Here is a 17420-nt window from a genome sequence, read left to right as displayed (position 1 = left end):
CACCCCCTCAAGAGCGATTAAAAAAAAAAAAATGACAGAGACACTGAAAGATACTGAAGAAGAAAAACAAGCTATCCTGGAGAAGCTTTGATAGTATTACCCAGCAACTGAAAAGTGCCTGTCAAAATTGAAAGGAAGCAGGGTGGGGAGGCAGAGTGGAAGAGAATGTAATTAAGAGGATGAGAGCATTGGCCACCCGCATGATAGCCCCCACATGGTCTCCATTCCTGGAAAAGACAGCAGGCTACTTCTTCCTAATTCTGGTTGTTTCTAACCTGTTTGAAGAAGGACCCTGAGATGATACCAATGTCCTAAGGGCCTTTGAAATTCAAGTCCTCAAAGTAGAGGAAATAAAATTTTAAATGGCACAAAAGCGTAACAAACCATTTTCTGTTTCTGTAGTGTAAAAAACAGTAATCTTTTGATGTCCTTAATATATTTTCCTTGTTTCCCAATAATCTCTCATTTCTCTCATTGCCAAGGCATGAATACTTGCAATACTTCTAAATTTCTATCAGTCTTTGTAGACCAGAATTGCTTATACAATGTAGTCTCTTATAGGTGGCAGGGCAGCTTATCTGAAAGGTCCAAGCAAAGGTTTGGTGCTTGCACCATTAAAACCAAAGGTTCACCTATAGCCAAAACGGTAACCACAGAATCCTGGAATGGCATGCATTGAAATGGACCTTCAAGGTCATCTGGATAATTTCAATCCCCCTTTAGTGGGCAGGGACATCTTCTACTACCAGGCTGCTCAGAACTCCATCCAGCCTGGCCTTGAACACGCCGGGGGCTGGGGCATCTACAACTGCTTTGGGCAACCTGCTCCAGTGTCTCACCACACTGTAAATCCCTAAAGGGTTTCTTCCTAATATCCGATCTAAACCTGCCCTCTTTTAGTTTGGAGCCACTCCCCCTTGTCCTAAAAATGTAGCCCAGACTAGCCCACCACTGAAGTCACTTCAGTCATGTTGATCTGAGTGTGAGTCTCAGACTAACAGGACGGGTTGAGGAACGGGCTGACATGTTGGTCCCATTTCCCTTCGATTTGACTGGAAACCCTCACTGACAAGCAACCACATAATTATTAGGTTGGAAAATACCCCTGGGAGCATCTAGCCTATGGACCTCGCTCATGCTTTCTCCAGGAGAAGGAGACCTTGTCCTCCCGTCTGGTCCCAGCCCGCGGCGCAGGGCACGCCCGAACAGCGGCGCGGCGGCTCCGAGCGGGGCTCTGCGGACCCTGCCGGCCGCTGCGAGCCGCGCTGCCGGGGCTGCGGACGGACAGACGGACCGGATGGAAGGAAGACACGGAGGGAAGGACCGGCGCTCCTCTGCTGCCCTCTGCTGCAGGGCTCGGCTCCGCTGCGCTCCCTCCGAGCTTCCGGGAGAGCAGCCGTGCCAGCTCAGCTCCGAGCAGCCGGGGGACGGGAACGCCGCTGGGTGCGAGGCGATGCCGCGCTGTCCCAGACGGAGCGGCTGAAGAGGGACTCCTGCAGGGACAAGGGCCGCTCCAGGAGGTGGAAACACATTATTGACACGTGTCAAAACCTATCCCCCTATGCTCCCAGAGCAAACTTGAATTTTGCAGTGTTGTCCATTTATGCCTGAGGATGATTAACGCCCTAATTAAGAGTTCTGAGCGAGAAGAAACTGCGAATTTGACAAGTTTTGTGATGTTATTGAAATTTTATTAATTGAGACTTAAGCGGCACGTAGGAATGCCGCATCATTCTGGGCAAGCTGCAAGGGCACAGGCGGGGACAGCAGAGCCGGGATGCTGCCAGCTCTCCGGCACGGCTTTCCCTGCATCCCGAGGGCGCTGGCACTCCTGGCACTTTTTATTTCTCTCCAGTTTCCATGGGCTGAAAGCCATTTGAGGACTTTCCCTCCAAGCCAAGCGCTCAGTATAGCGCCGCAGGTGCTCGCGGCCCTCCCTGAGCGTCGGTGTGCCGAGGTGGGCACTGCTCAGGTGCCCAGAGAGGCCGGGTACTCCTTCGCTCGCTCCCTGTGCCCTCCCTAGCTCTCCTACCGCCGTCCTTGTCCCTTTCCCTCCCGCTCTCTCCTTCTCCCGCCTCAGGCGCGCACAGGCGCTGCCGGGGGCGGAGCCCTCCCTTAGCCCCGCCCCCTCGTCGCGGGCCCATAGGCTTCCACTGCTGCCAATCAACATGTCCCGCCTTTCCTCTCCGCTGCTGAATCAACCGCCGAGCAACGGATTGCGGCGGCTGGCCATCGATTCCCTCGGCTTGCCCTGCCGCCCCGGTGCCAAGCACATCCCGGTGCCGGTCCCTGGTCCCGGTACCGGTCCCTGGTCCCGGCCGGGGGATGTAGGAGGACGCGCGGCCGAAGGTACCCGGGCAGAGCCGCCGCCTGTCGCCTGCAAGGGCGGGCGCAGCCGCCGCCGCGGCCGTGTGGCTGTAGGCGTTCCTCGGGGAGACCGGGAAGGGGCACGGCTGCTCCCCGCCTGCCCCCCCGCCGCCGGTCCCGCCCGTGCTTGTGGCGTGTGCCTGCCCGTCCCGCGGGGCCATGGAGGGCGCGTTCACGCCGCTGGAATGCCTCCTGCCCGCCGGTACGGTACCTCCCGCCCCAGCCGGGCAGCAGACGGAAGAGAGGGAGAGGGGCGGCCGCGCCCCCCGCCCCGAGCCTGCCCCGCCGAGCCCCACTGCGGGAACACCGCCCGTGTCTGCCCCGCCGCGTGTCCGCCCCGCTGAGGCTGAGCTTTGGGCTCAGTGCAGCGCCTTGGTACCCTGTTAACCTCCTCTGGAGTCCCAGCTGTCATTTAAACCCCGAGCCCTTCGGGTTCAGTCGGTGCTTTCCGTTTGCTGCCACCGCTTTCTCGGCGTGGCCGGGCAGAGCGCTGCGGTGACGCCTGGCTGTCCCGTATCTCCTGGCTGCCCCCTGGGCCGAGGGGTCCCTGGGCTTGGCATCCACCCGCCCTGTGCCTTTGGCTCCCCGCCTCCTGCCCGTGTGCTTTGCTCTAGAGCCACCCTTGCGCCCTGCCTTGCCCTTCAGTTGTGCGCAGCAAAGCTTTGAGGTTTGTGTTCAGGGTTTTCTTTGGTTTTCTCAAGGTTTCCAACAGTCATGTGGTTTTGATACTATTTTTGAGACCTGAGAGGTGAGCTTTATTAATATGCATCATTAACCTTATTATGTGTCACCTGTAATAAGCACAGACTTCTCCAAGTGGCTTGTACACAGTTTGGAATAGGTGTCTCTTCTTCTCTCTGGGTTTGCACAGTAATTCAGTAGGGTCCAATTTGGTGTTCAGTGGTACGAATCTAAACAGTAAATATTTTTATCTTTCTATAATGTGATTCTAAAGCTGCATAAAAATCTTTTTGGCCTAGCAGCTGAATTCTAACTGACACTGCTCTTTTCTACTCTGTTCTGGCACAGACACCAGCTGCTGCATTGAGGTAACTGTTGTTATTTATTTACTAGTAAGGTCTGTAGGAAGGGCAGAGTTTAACAGAATGCACACTTTCAACAATTCAGTACGTTTTTACAGCTAGCATTTTAAGAGCATGTTTGAATTCATTCCACTATGATATATTTTTTAAGTCATGCTTTGCTCTGATTCTTCAAAACTTGAGGATATGGTCAAAACTACTAACAGGTAAAGCTGCACTCAAGGTGTTCTTGTCAGAAATGTGTATTTGACAGTGTGTGGATGTGGACTTTGAGACACACTGTTGCTTTGGGGGGAAAGAGGGAATGAGCATGTAGGCGAGATTTTAATGGGTGAACTTTGATTCATTGTGATATGTTGTCCTCTTGTATACAAGGAGTGATTATTGAGTATGTAATAAGGCCAAACAAAAAGCTGCCTTTCATTGGTAAGAGGACTGGAGCACTTGTCCTGTGAGGACAGGCTGACAAAATTGGGCTGTTCAGGCTGGAGAAGAGGTTGCTGTGAGGTTGTGTGCAGACCTCATAGCAAGTGTCCAGTATCAGAAGGGGGCCTATGGGGAAGCCAGAGAGGGACTCTCCATCCAGAGCTGTAGTGATAGGACAAGGATAATAGGCTCAAATTCAAAGAGGGGAAATTCAGGTTATAGATATTAGGAAGAAATTCTTTACTGTGAGCGTGATGAGACACTGGAACAGCCAGAGAGGCTGTGGATGCCCCAACCCTGACCCTGTTCAAGACCATATATGATAAGGCCTTGAGCAGCCTGATTTAGTGGGTGGTGGTGTCCCTATCCATGGCAGGGAAGATTGGAACCAGGTCATTTATAAGGTCCATTCCAACCCCTTAATGTTTTATGATTCTATAAATTTATCCCTGTGGAAGTACCAGCATTGCTGTCTGTATTATAAGATAGTTGCCTTTGATAGACATTGTACAATGCAAGGGCTACCATATGTCCTCAGTTTCCAGGAATTGCCTGTCTTTTTTGTTATGTCTGGTTGGATTTGAAGATTGGAGATATTTGTTCAGTTTTCTTGTGACCCACAAGAAAGCCTTCTCATACCAGAGGCTCCAGCTGGATGTAAAGAAGCCTGCTTCTCTGAAAGAAAAGTCTGCTTCTTGCCTACAGATCAGTTGGTTATACAGGCTGTGCCTGTAAAATGCACAGTGGTACTTCATCAGGATCCTTGTCATCATTACAGACATTCATTACCAGCATTACCAACTGAATTAGCCTGCTCAAAGTATTCAACGCTGAGCAGATTTATTTGGCAATTCCACCGTTTAAACTCTGGTATCCCACTTGGGGAACTCAGAAATAAGGTTTTCAAAATTGGATAGCTAAAATGAGCCTCCCAATTTCTTCTGGAGAAAGTACCTACTGGTAGTTCCTCCATCTGTTTCATTGGGATAGGTATTTAAGTATCCAAATAGTATAAAGCTAATCAGTGAAGAACATGGCACTTCTTAGAAGCTAAACATGAGCTTACAAAATAAACCCTTTTGAGGCCATTGAAGCACTATGGGCCTTGCCCCTTTCCTTCAACACTAGAAATAGTATTATGTATAGCAATGTGTGACTGTGTTTATGGTGGGGGGGGGGGACTCTGTGAAGGATTAATCAGCTATGTTTGAAAATTATTAATTACTTTGTTTCTGTTTTGAAGTTGTTCAGAATTTATTCTTTTGTTGATACAGGGTAGAGTAAAACACTCCCAGGTTTTAGAGCATTATAATATTAGATAGCTGAATTGGAATTTCAGGGCCATGTATGCCTTGGTAATTTTAGTGTAGTTAAAGTGAGTTCTTAGATTGTACATCTCTCTCTATCTCACCTGATTGATGTTCAAGTAATAGATATTTGAGAGCTACTGTGCTAACTAGTATGCTCAGGGACTTTGAACATTATTCAATCAAACAGCTGGAGCACAGTTGAAAATCACCATGCTGCAGTTAGAACACCATGCTGTGGACTTTAGAACTATGTTGATTTGCTTAACATAGTTCAGAATGGGTAACAAGATAGAATTTAAAGTGGGATTGAGTCTAAATTTATGTCTTGCACATTAAAAATTTTTTTTTTTAATTTCCTCATGGAAGGAAACCTTTAAAAAGTCTCATAGAACGCTCCACCTCAGATACCTGTATAATGTGTGAAAGGGTCAGGGAGAAGCTTCACAGGGAAGGGTCTTGTAGAAGGTTCCTAATGATGTCACACTGCAGCCTGTGAGTTCATGACAAGAGTAGCTTTGTTTATCTGGAGCATCCTTTGATTGACTCGACATTTCCCTCCTGCTGTTTATACCCTTCTCTTACACTGTCATTGCCTCCTACTGCTTGTCCCAGACTGTGCTGCAGGCACTTCTGCAGAGAGACAAGTGTTTCTAATTTATTATTTTAATACCGTGAACTTTGGGAGCTGAGTGTGCTGTGTTTGTGACTGCTTAACAGTGGAAGTGCTGTAGCATCGTCTAATAAGGTTGCCCCTGAATACCACTTGAGATTTTGAGAAGGGCAGAGTGCCAGTTTGCCAGGCACTCACAGGGAACGTTTTACATTGCTTGCTGTAGCATGGCCTGGATTCTTGCTCGTCTCCAGATGTGATTAATCATTCCTTGCCTTGCACAGTCCTTAAAGTGGCTCAGTATTGGTTTTATCAAGTGGAGTGATGCAGAAGGAGGATATCTTCCTCAGTTTATCATTCAACAGCTCCCAATATGAGTGTCTTGCCTTGGAGAGGTGGAGGGGCTGCAAAGAAGTGGCAAATCTTATTTCTCCCTCTGCTCTCTTCTGTGCCTTGCCGAGGGTATGCTGGAGCTGAGCTTGCTGTGAGTGACAGGGAGCCTGTGCTACCAGTGAAAGTTGGTTTCCCTGTCCCCACTTCTCCATGCCCCAAGTCACATACACTCCTGAACTACACTGTGTTCAGAACTGGTGGTTAAGATGTGGTTTGCTCAGAAGTGGGTATGCTGTCTTTATCTCACTGAAGCAAGGTCGTCTGTATACCATGAGAGACACATCTACAACACAGAGGACAAAGACTGCTTCAGAATTATGGAGAAAAATATATAGTCATCTCTTTGTGCAAAGGGACTATAAAATCCTGCATTGAATTTAAAGCAAAGAGAACAAGTGGAAGCAACAATATGCTCTGAATGGTCTTCCATCATTCTGCAAGCTTGATTGTCTCTTCCTTTACTCCATGTCTTCTGGAAATGTTACTGGCTGTAAATGAGTTACCTCTGAAAGGATTGTATCACCATATTCCTTTAAAATGCCTGGGGCTTGAACCTCTTCCTTAATGTTCCCTTTTATCTGGCACTAAGGAGTCAAAGTTATCTTGTGAAACAGTGACATGTTTGCCATTCAGTAAATGACCTCCGGCCTGGTACACGTGCCAATGACTGTTTAAATGTCGCTTTACTAGAGCTCTCCAAGGTATCTATGATGCATTGTCTTGCCATCTAATTCACAAAACTCTGTGGTAGGAGTCAAGACAGTCGTGGGGCTAGAAAATCAACCTGATGGTCTCTGTTGGTTCCTGAATTTTAAAGGTGTATGGAAACGGTGTGGAGTCCCAAACTAATGGATAGCTCTGCAATTTTGCAGGATTTGTGCCACAGCTGTTGGGTCTGGCTAGTGAAGTTTTCAGGTGAATCAGGTAATTCAAAAGCTGTTACTGAATTCACTTAAACTGAAAGTGTTAACAGGGGTGTCAGTTCTTTTAAGACTACTACTGGCATTCCTTATTAAAATTAGGAAGCGCTTCCATATGGCTGTTACATTATTCTGTCTTTTTAACTTAAATAAAAAAGCATTTTGAAAGCATTTTTCTGTGAATGTTGCTGACCTACTCTTGTTCTTCATTTCATTTAAGTAGCAACACCATTAATCTAGTCTAGTTACCTGAAACTCATCAGTTTGTTTTTGAAGTAGCTGTTAATATTCAGTTACTCAGACCCTGCTGCTTGCTAATCTGCTGTGCTGGGTCAGCATTTGTTTTGTAAGTATTATTGTATAGAGTACTTACAGATGCACTTGTGAGTGAAGTATTACAGGCAGAATGGCATTTAAAAAACACATTCATTGTTAACCTCACCACTTTCTTTTAGATATTTGCTTTCATTCATGGAAAGCTTTTGGAGTTTTTTTTTTTTTTTTAATGCTTTCTGTGCAGGTGTGTTATTTGGAATGGGGTAACAAGGCATCTTTAACCATTTTAACAAGGCACATTTAACCATTAGAGCTAACAGGAAAATGAAGAATAGATGTTTACTTATTTTACTTGTTTTTGTACACACACAGGGCCACCACTTGAGACGTGTTGACTTCAGTTGCTGTTTATATGGTTGTTGGATTCTCATGTTTTGCAGTGTCTGCACTGATAGTTCCATATCTTGCAGTCATGAACAGGGCATAGCTCTCTTTTGACTGGGAATATGATGGTGGAGGGGTCTGAAGTCATCTCAGAAATCACAAAAAGAAAAAAAAAGAACAAACCAAAAACTAAAACAAAATTCACCTCCAAAAGGACCGCAAATGAGCAACCTAACAAAAAGAACCCCAAACTAACAAAAAATCTTCAAGACCCCATCGAGTATAAGAGCAATAATGATGCTACTGAAATTTCTGAGACAAAAACATTCGTTACTGCTTGCCAGATAGTAAAGCACCTGGATAAATTAAATTCCTTTTGGAAGGTCTTGTTATTTTCCGTCAGCTGAGGCTTAAATCTAGGAAATACACTAGCTGATCTCCTGTAGTTTTATTTATTTATTTATTTATTCTCATCTCTCTCTCTTTTTTTTTTTTTTTCCTCCCTTTTTTTTTTTTTTTCCCCCCCCCTTTTTTTTTTTTTTTTTTTCCTCATGTGATTTAAGGAGATAAGAAGATGGGAAATCCACTTGTTCCAGTCATCAAGTGTTCATGTTGCTTGTATCCAATTGCATGTGTGCAGGACTACTGAAAACCGTTTAAACTTGTTAGTGTTACAAGAGCAAAATATTAATCTTAAGAAGGTACAGATAGTCAAGGAGAATAGTGGACTTTCAGCTTTTGTTTCACCTCTGCTGTACTCACTTGCATGTCTCTCATCAACCCTTAAAACACTACAGCAGTTTCACAGCACCTTTAGCATTATGCTATATCTGAAATATGTGTGTATACCTATATATAAAAGGTAGTTTTACTTTCTGGAAGTGGAAAATGGAAGAGGATTTGTTTGTTTTTTATCCTGTTTACTAAGCTCATCTAAGTTTGATTTATGGAGAAATTGAATATGAAGCACAGAAATTAAGCACTTTATTTACTCAGGAGAAAACATAACCCTGGTAGATTTCAGATTTTTCAAGATCCAAAATAACAAATCCCAGGCATCCTTGTGCATTTGCTTTAGATTTGGACATCCTGAGATATCAATCTTTTTAGAAAATAGTATCATCAAGAGTGAAACTTAGAATCAATGTCTTAAAAAAAGCAGACTAAAAAAACGCAAGTAAAGAAGCCACCTGAAAACAAGTTGAAGGATTAGAAGCTTCTTTTCATTAGTCAATTCTCATCAGCTTTCACTTCTAATGAGTTTTAGGTTTGGATGTAAACTCAGAGGTTAGGACCTTTAAGAACAACACTGTTAATTTTGTCTGGGGAAATTACTAGTTACAAATGTAATAACTTTTTAATTTTTTTTTTCCCTGTGTGACATAAAAATAACCATGCCAGTCTCAAAGTACCATTGTTGAAAAATGTGGCTAAAAGGAGGGGGGATGCTTCTCTCCTTCTGCTCTCCAACCAAACAAAAACCCCAGATTAGCAAATAAACCAACAAACCACAGAACCAACCCACAAACAAATAAAATCCCAACAACCCAGTAGTAGATCTAATCGAGTACAAAATGTAGTAAATCAACAAGAGAGAACTCAGATGTGTACAACCACTTTTTGGTACAGCACAGAACATTTCCTATCTCTGCTTTCTACACAGACAGGGGAATTTGCAGTGTGTCCAGCAATGTTAATTAATCTGATCTATAGCCAAATAACTTCAAGATGGAAAAGAGCTGAATATCAGTTGTCCCTTCCACCAGGGTATAGCTGCAATATAACCAGTTCTCCAGATTTTTGCCTTACATTTTTTGTAAAATATAGCTGTGGTGAATTACATGTGAGTTTGTGGAAACAGGTTCTCCATTCCATTCCAGTCTGACCTTAAACATGAGGAATATGATTAACAGTGTGTAGTAGTGCTTTTACAAAATTAAAAAGAGAATTGAGAATTTAAAGTTTTACAGGAATGTTCTGTTAGGTAAATTCTACATAGAGAGCACACTTAGTAGCTTTTGGATTGCTTTAAATTAAGTTTATTGCTGTATATCCAATAGCAGTTGAAGCTGCTGGAAGGCTTTTCCTGTAATTTCTAGCTTTGAATGTTATTTTGAATGGCAGTTGAATTTTCACAGTGCTAGTGCTGATTCTTTGTAGCTTATGTTGATGGATTGTCTGCCAGATTTCCTCTCTGGCAGGACAGAAGCTGGAGGGATGCATGTGTTTATCAGGCCAATTGAAATAAATAGGAAGCCAGCCAGTGAATTCAGTAGGAGCAGAACCTGTACCCTCACAAATTATTTATTTATTCTGTAGTTGTGACTAGTGGTGTGGGTTCTGTTTGCTTTTATTGCTTGTTTTCTCTTACTGTAGCTCTTTTTTTCTGGTCTGTCCTTTATCTCAAATTATCTGGTCAACAATGATACTGGGCAACACAGCAATACGTGAGTAGTTAAGAAGTATTTATATGTACCGTTTTTGACCAGATTGTTCAGTGTCTTTGGTGGTAAAAACTGTCTGTGTGTCTCACAGAAGGAAGCTGGCTTTACTGCAGAAGGAAAATATGTTGATGTTACAAAACAATGGGGTCTCAACTAGAAGAGCTTTGACTTCCATGACAGTGTCAGTAAGGGTGTCTGTGGACTTGCTGGGTGCAGACACAGCAAAGTGTGTCTGGAAAGGCATTCTTTCTTCTATTTCTTGTTTCTCTTTTTTCCCCACAGACACAATTCACAATTATGTATTCTGTGTAAGCACACATGAAAGAAGAGAACTCGAGCACCAGTATGGGTTGGGGGCTGACCTACTGGAGAAGGACCTGGGATGCCAGGTTGATTGTGAGCCCTTGTGGCCAGGTGAGCCAATGGTATTGTGGGGTGCATCAGGAAGAATGTGCCCAGCAAGTCCAGGGAGCTGATCCTGCGCCTCTACTCAGCCCCAGTGATGCCGCATCTGGAGTGCTGTGTCCAGTTCTGGGATCCACAGTACAAGAAAAAAGTGGAACTACTTGTCCGGTGAAAGATGATCAGGGGTCTGGAACATCTCTTAGGAGTAGAGACTGTGAGAACTGGGCCTGTTTCATCTGGAGAAAAAACTAAGAGGAGGTCTTATTAATGCATATAAATGTCTCAAAGGCAGGTGCCAAGAGAACGATGCCAAACTCTTTTCAGTGCCCCTCAGCAACAGAACAAAGAGCAATGGCTGTAAACTAAAACACAAATAGTACCAGCTCAACATAAGAGCTTCTTTACATTGAGGGTGGCAGAAAACTGGGACAGGCTTCCCAGAGAGGTTGTGGAGTGTCTCCTCTGGAGACATTCAGATTGTGCCTGGATGAGTTCCTGTGACCTGCTCTAGGTGACCCTCCCTTGGCAGAAGGGTTGGCCTAAATGATCTCCAGAGGTTCATTCCAGCCTTAACGATTCTGTGATTCAGCTTTCACAGAAGAAGGGTGCTGGTATGTCAGTGAAATCTGTGTGTGAGATTTATTTTCTTCTGTAATTATAGCTAATTTAAGTGTGGCAGGCAAAGCACTGACCCGTAGACCAGAGCTAAGGGTAAAGGTCTCGTTTTTCAGGATGAGTTAAAAGGCTGTTGGTTTGAAACTGCACCTGGGCAGTTTTTCAGCAGATAATGTGACTTAAATCACTCAAAGCCTTCCTGGGGTTGACATATGTCACAGAGCAGCTGTGGAAATAGCATCAATCTCCAGGTGCTCCATTTTGAGACTTTGTACTCTTGATGAGAGTTATGTGTGGGGAAATCCTGGAGGCTGAAGTGAGGTTTATACCAGGGAGTTTAACTTGTGCATCAGTAATACTTACGAGGCATCAAGATCTCTGTGTGCTTTAAATGTTACCGACTGCCTCTAATGCAGATACTTTGAGTCGTGCAACACTTTCATTTCAGGAAATTAGTGTTCTACAAGCTGTAGAGGGTAAAGCAAAGCCTTGTGAGTATAGCTTCTGTTCTCATATGGAGTTGTTTCCCTGTTCAGTTTACAGATATGTTTAATAAGCATCTAAGCAGTGTTTTGCCATACTGTAAATCCAAAAGAGAAAACATGTTAGAGGGCAACTTGAGAGTCAGGCAGCTAAAGATCTGCTGCTTGGACACTTGGAGTGCCAGAAGAAGTGGTGTAGTGTCTTAGCTGCTGCGGATGCAACAAAAATAGCTCTTGGGCAATGTGTGATCACCAAATTTCATAATGAGTCAACCTGGGCACAGTGGAGGTGATTAAGCTCTGATATGAAAGTGTTTGTCTCCATATTGCCATTTCCTGCTGCAAATGGAAAATTTGCCTTTCAAGTTTCCTAAAGAAGAGCTTGATTTATTCTAAAAAAAATACAGCAAGAAAGAAGGAAAGCGGACAATACTGAGGAAACTTGTTAAGGGCAAGTTAATGTTTGGCTTTCTGGACTCTGCACAGCAGTGTTCTTGAAAGGTACAGCCACAAGATTTTGTCTCAAACTGATCTAATGACTCTACTGTCATGAGATCCCCTCTGGAGTACTGTGTCAAGCTCTCTTGACCCCAGAATGAGGACATGGATCTGCTGGAGGGCCACAAAGATGCTCAAGGGGTTGGAACAACTCCCCTATGAAAACAGGCTGAGAGACCTGGGATTGTACAGCCTGGAGCAGAGATGGCTCTGGGCAGACCATAGAGCAACCTCTAAAGCTTTCCAGTACTTCAGGGGGCCCTGTGAGAGAGCTGGTGAGGGACTTTTGCTAAGGACATGTAGTAGGACAAGGGGGAATGGTTTAATGTGAAAGAGGGTAAGTTTAGATTATGTTTGAGGAGGAAACTCTTGACTTTGACAGTAGTGAGGCACTGGAATAAGATGTCCAGAAAAGTTGTGGGTGCCCCATCCCTGGAATTGTTCAAGGCTAGGTTGGATGAGGCTCTGAGTAACCTGGTCTAGTGGAATGTGTCCCTGCCCATTTCAGGGGGGCTGGAACTAGGTGATCTTTAAGGTCCTTCCAACCTCAACCTTTCTATCATTCCATGATATAACTTTCACTGTAGATTGGTGTTATCTTCAGTTCTTCTCTTCTTGAGATGCTGGTGTGTTCCTGCTGTTATCAAGAGTGCCTTCCTATTAGCTTTGCTTTCTTTGCACAGGATCCACTGTGGGAGTGACATTTAGTACTGTATGCATGGGCTTTGAGCCTTTCTAATGACTTTGATAACTATGAACAGAGGATTTAAATGGTCATTTTGTAGCTGTGGGAAATAAAATCACTGATACCAGATGTTCTTCCTTGAACTGACTTGTTAGTAGGGTTTTTGCTTGGAAACTAAATCTCTTAGTTCCCTGTGCCTCTCTTTGCATCACTGTTCTAATGTACTGGTGAGTAGTAATGCTGCTGCTGTATTTATCTGATCAATAGTAACAGATTTTGTCACTTGACCTTGTGGAAGAATTTCTTATTTTCTCTTAGTCTGCTATCCTGTCATAAGATCATAAGTTAATTTTTTGTGCCAGCAAAAGACTTTAAGTCAGTAGGAAGTTTGATCTGCTGTGTAATCTTTTTGCTGTGTTTCTGTGACCATGTTTGTCTTTTATTTGCCACTCCTCGGACCCACAGCTGCCATTGTTGTGTTGACAAAGCCCCAGGTGTACACCCAGTTACACAGAAAGCAATTGGTACTTGGAAGGAGCAATAGCAGTGCTAGATAAAAAAAAAAAAAAATTAAAAAAAAAATCCCCTTCCTTTAGCGTATACAACATGGACTCCATGAGCAGAGTTTTCTGACAGCAACATGGACAGAGTGTGTGGTAACATGGACATGCTTGGCATGTCTCCTTTCACTGCAGCAGGCTGTTCTCCCTGCTGATGAAGTGTGAAGTGTGTGTGAGATTATCTCTCAGTGTCTGGCATCCCCAGAGAGGACAGGGAGTGATGAGAGCTGGGTTGTGGCCTTGGGTACCACTCGGTGGCGATGGCCATATGGTGTGGGAGGGGGGATGCTTCCAAGGGGGTCACAACAGATGTTTTGATAGCGTACTTGTTGCCAAAAGCTTTGTGTCAGCCAGCTCCAGTAAGGAGGTGTCAGGTCTGTCCCAGGGGTGCACTTAAGGAGGAATGCTCTTTAAGTAACACAGTGTAATCTGTTATTTGCATTGGATTTAGCTATATTTTGTCAGGCAGAGAAGGGTATTTATAAGATGCAGAGGTTGGGCAGAAGTTGAACATAGGAGCCAAACAAATTCATACCTGAATCAGGTACTGATCTTTAACATGGGAAAGAATAACCAACCATTTAAATACTGTACCTCAACCATTTGAATACTGTACCTAGAGGAACACTGATGTACAATCTGCCTAAGTCAGCTGCAACTCAGATTGAAACCAGAATGAGTTTCGGGTTATCCTTTATACAAAAGGCCAAACTAGATTGTCACAGTGGTCCTTTCTGGCTTCTTAGTCTAAAAATTTGAAACACGGCCTGCCAAAGGAGAGGCTTATTTTCCTTTCTCTTTAAGTAGAATGGACAGACTTGTGAGGAAAGAGAGGAATGGATATATCTGGGGATGGGTATATCCTGCAGTATGGAGTATGAAGTGGGTAGTCTTGTGAAACAAAGGAGATGTTGGAGAATAAGGAGCAGATTTCAGAGCTCTTGCAATGCAATTCAGAAATTTAGAGGGCAGTACTTCTTCCTTATGTCTTGAGTCAATTGTGTTTTTAAAATGGGAAAAAAAAAAAAGAAACACCCAAAAATCATGTAATATTTTGTTATTGTTCCTAAGTTGCAAGAAGAAGTTACTGCAGTAAGATTTTACTACACACTGTGCTGAATTTACTGTTAGTTACCATGAGCTATCAAAAGCTTTGAAATTATTTCCATAGAATCTATTCTATTTATCTATAAATATTATAATTGTGAATCTCACAAGGAGAAAAAAAAAGCTTGGATTTAGACAGTGAAATGAATAGTTATGCTAAACTTATATAACATTGTGCACAACTATTCTGTTTCTTGCTGGATTTACATTTCTTGAATACATTTGCTGAAATAAATAGCCAGTTTCCTTTGAGAGCAGAATTGAAACTGAATAAATGTAAGGCCTCCAAGTATTAACAAAGGGGCTGAACTCTAAACCAGTGTAGTTACACAGCCCATATAATGTAAATTAGAACAGTAGAGAGGAAATCTAAAGTTAATACATAGGAAGAGATAGTAATATTTTGTGTGAATTTATAAACTTCTAGTTTTGTAATCTTGTCCTTTGCTCTTTAGTCTTTACTTTTCTTCTTTTCTCTAAGCAGCAAATACATATGGAAAATGCACATTTTATGATACAAATACTAGGTAAAAGGAATTTTGTGACTTTTCTTGAGAGAAGAAGCTATGAGAAGAAGAGAATTTAGGAAGGAGATCCTGCTGTTCTATTCAGTGGAGGAACCTTTGCAGTTCACAGTGTATCTGGACAGAATTGTCCTGTTCATAGTTTCCCCAAGAGCGTACAAACCAGACCTTGGAAATATGCGCCAATTATATTGCAGTTGGGTAAGAAATTAATTTCAGCCATAGCAAGGATGGCTTGAGTTAGATATTTGGGGAAAAACATGCAAGTAGCAGGAGGAAGCACTGGAATACATTATTTGAGAGGATGCAGTCCCTATTGCTAGGAGCCTTTCCTTTTTCAAGGGTACATGAAGAATAATGAAGTAGAATCAGATCAGAGAACTGATTCTGCTTAGGGGCAGAAGAATAAAACAAATGTACAAAACTTCAATGTACAAAACTGTAGAAGACTGAGATGAGAATTTAAGAGTCATATCTGTAGAGCCAGAGGCAGTTACCTGTGTGCATATTAGTCTCAGAAGGGAGGACAGGCCATTTCTGCACACATTGTCACTCAGGCAATCAGGCTGGCTTCATCTGGGCTGCTCAGACCAGCAGGGTTTGTTCTTGTGGTCTATAGTTTTCAGACTGCATATTAATGATGTTTTCTTCTGCAGTACAGTAATAACATTTATTTTTAGCTAAATCACAGATGATGTGAAAAGTTCACAAATGTGTGAAAAGTGGTGTGAGGAGTGAAGCTCTGTAAGTTCTGAAATAAGGAGCAAAAACTGTATGCAGAAATTGCTGAGTTTTCCAGATGGTGAAATCTGCCTCTGTAATTTCATTTGATCTGTTTCCATACTGCTGATAATTGGCGCTTGAATTTTTAGAGATTTCAGAGGGATTACCTTGAAAAAAAAACCCTTAACATTTACAAATTCTGGTATATTATTAGTTTTACAGATGATCTTTCATATTGATAAGAAACACAAGTGTGTTCAATAGGCTGTGATGAATTTTCTAGGAATATGCTTTCTCTAAATGTCCAGAAGGGACTATGCATTTTCCAAAAAGAAAGCTTCTTTCAGATAATACCTCCTAATTTTTTTTCAAAAGCTCCAATTATGTGTTTCTGAGGGTAAAAATCAGCAAGAGAATGCATCTGCAAAGAGATTTTCTATCGTTTAATCTACTTTATAGTGAAAGAGTTAATATATTTAGTTTTCATGCATATCACTCTTGAGGAAAATTGTGCTGTCACTGTAGTTTCTATAGTCATAATCTCCCGTGAGAAAGTGTGTCTCAAGTCACAGGATTTCTGTTGAGTTGAGGTATATCAGTTATGGAATGTCTGCATCGTGTTCATCTGCTGCATTGGCAGATGGCTGAGGTGAACATCTACCCTCTCTTCAGCTTTAAAACTCAGAATTGGTGGCAGCGTTGTCAAAACATGACAGCGTTTGAGGGGTGGTGTGCAACAAACCACTGGCTTCACAACACATTCTTGGCACACAAACTGGGGCTTTGAAACAAGCTATATTCTTACTATACAGCTGGGGTTTTGGTAGGATTTTTTTGTTAGTTTTGTTATTTAGTTGCTATATACATAAAGTTTGAGCTACTAACCTACAGCAGTTAGGGGAAGGGTATGACACTGAAATATTTGCATTGATATCTCACATCAAGAGAGGTGTGCTTTGCTTACATTGTGATTTTTCTTAACCCTTTAATTTGTTTTGGTAGCCTTCAATAGGTGTGTGAAATGACAGTGCTTAGTAACTGATAACAACTGCTTCATAGAAATTAAATGCTTAGAGATGGCAAGGGGAGAGCAGGAGGCTGGGGAAGAGTATTTCCTGTACTGTTATATCCTAAGTTCCTGGATAGTCTGGAGTAGCAGAAGCTAAAGCTGATTTCCCTAGGGAAGGAAAGGGGTAGTGGTAGTGCTGGTTTTTCTGCTACTCTCTCACAGTAGGCTGTGATCGTAGATGACACGGAAGATAATGTCATAAAACTGAGGGGAGAAATGAAGCAAGATGCGGGAATAAATATGAGTAATCTCTAATGATACAATGATTTGGATTTACTTGATAGATACCAAAAGCTATTCTTTTTATTAAGGAAAGACAACTTCCTGCCTGAGAAGACAAAGATGACATTTTGTTCTTTAGGGGCATAAAACTAGTTTTCCTGATTATTCCTAACGTCTTGTCATTCATGCTATGGTCTTCCTTAGACTTTAGAAGCAAATAGACAGTCTCTTGTGAGAGTGAAACATTAATGGAATGTGTTTAAGGATTGATTGAAATGTGCTCATATTGGCACCAAATCCTAAAATGGTGATGTTGGAATTCCAGAATAAGATGATGGGGAGCAGTATGAGATACCT

General features: G+C 42.9%; 1 protein-coding gene across 2 annotated transcripts in view; it reads left to right on the top strand.

Moving 5' to 3' along the window:
* Positions 1-2226: 2226 nt before the first annotated feature.
* TPK1 (thiamin pyrophosphokinase 1) overlaps positions 2227-17420 on the top strand; it is a 304971-nt gene continuing 289777 nt past the window's right edge. For both annotated transcript variants that reach the window (XM_041425230.1, XM_041425229.1), the window contains exon 1: positions 2227-2569. In XM_041425230.1, coding sequence (XP_041281164.1) covers positions 2527-2569 — 43 coding nt within the window. In that variant the 5' untranslated portion in view covers positions 2227-2526. The remainder of the gene's footprint in view (positions 2570-17420) is intronic.

The sequence above is a fragment of the Onychostruthus taczanowskii genome, unplaced genomic scaffold (assembly GCF_017590055.1).
Source record: "Onychostruthus taczanowskii isolate IOZ18803 unplaced genomic scaffold, ASM1759005v1 scaffold88, whole genome shotgun sequence".
NCBI lineage: Eukaryota > Metazoa > Chordata > Aves > Passeriformes > Passeridae > Onychostruthus > Onychostruthus taczanowskii.
Note: the sequence above shows the minus strand (reverse complement) of the source record. Positions and strands in the feature narration are given on the sequence as shown.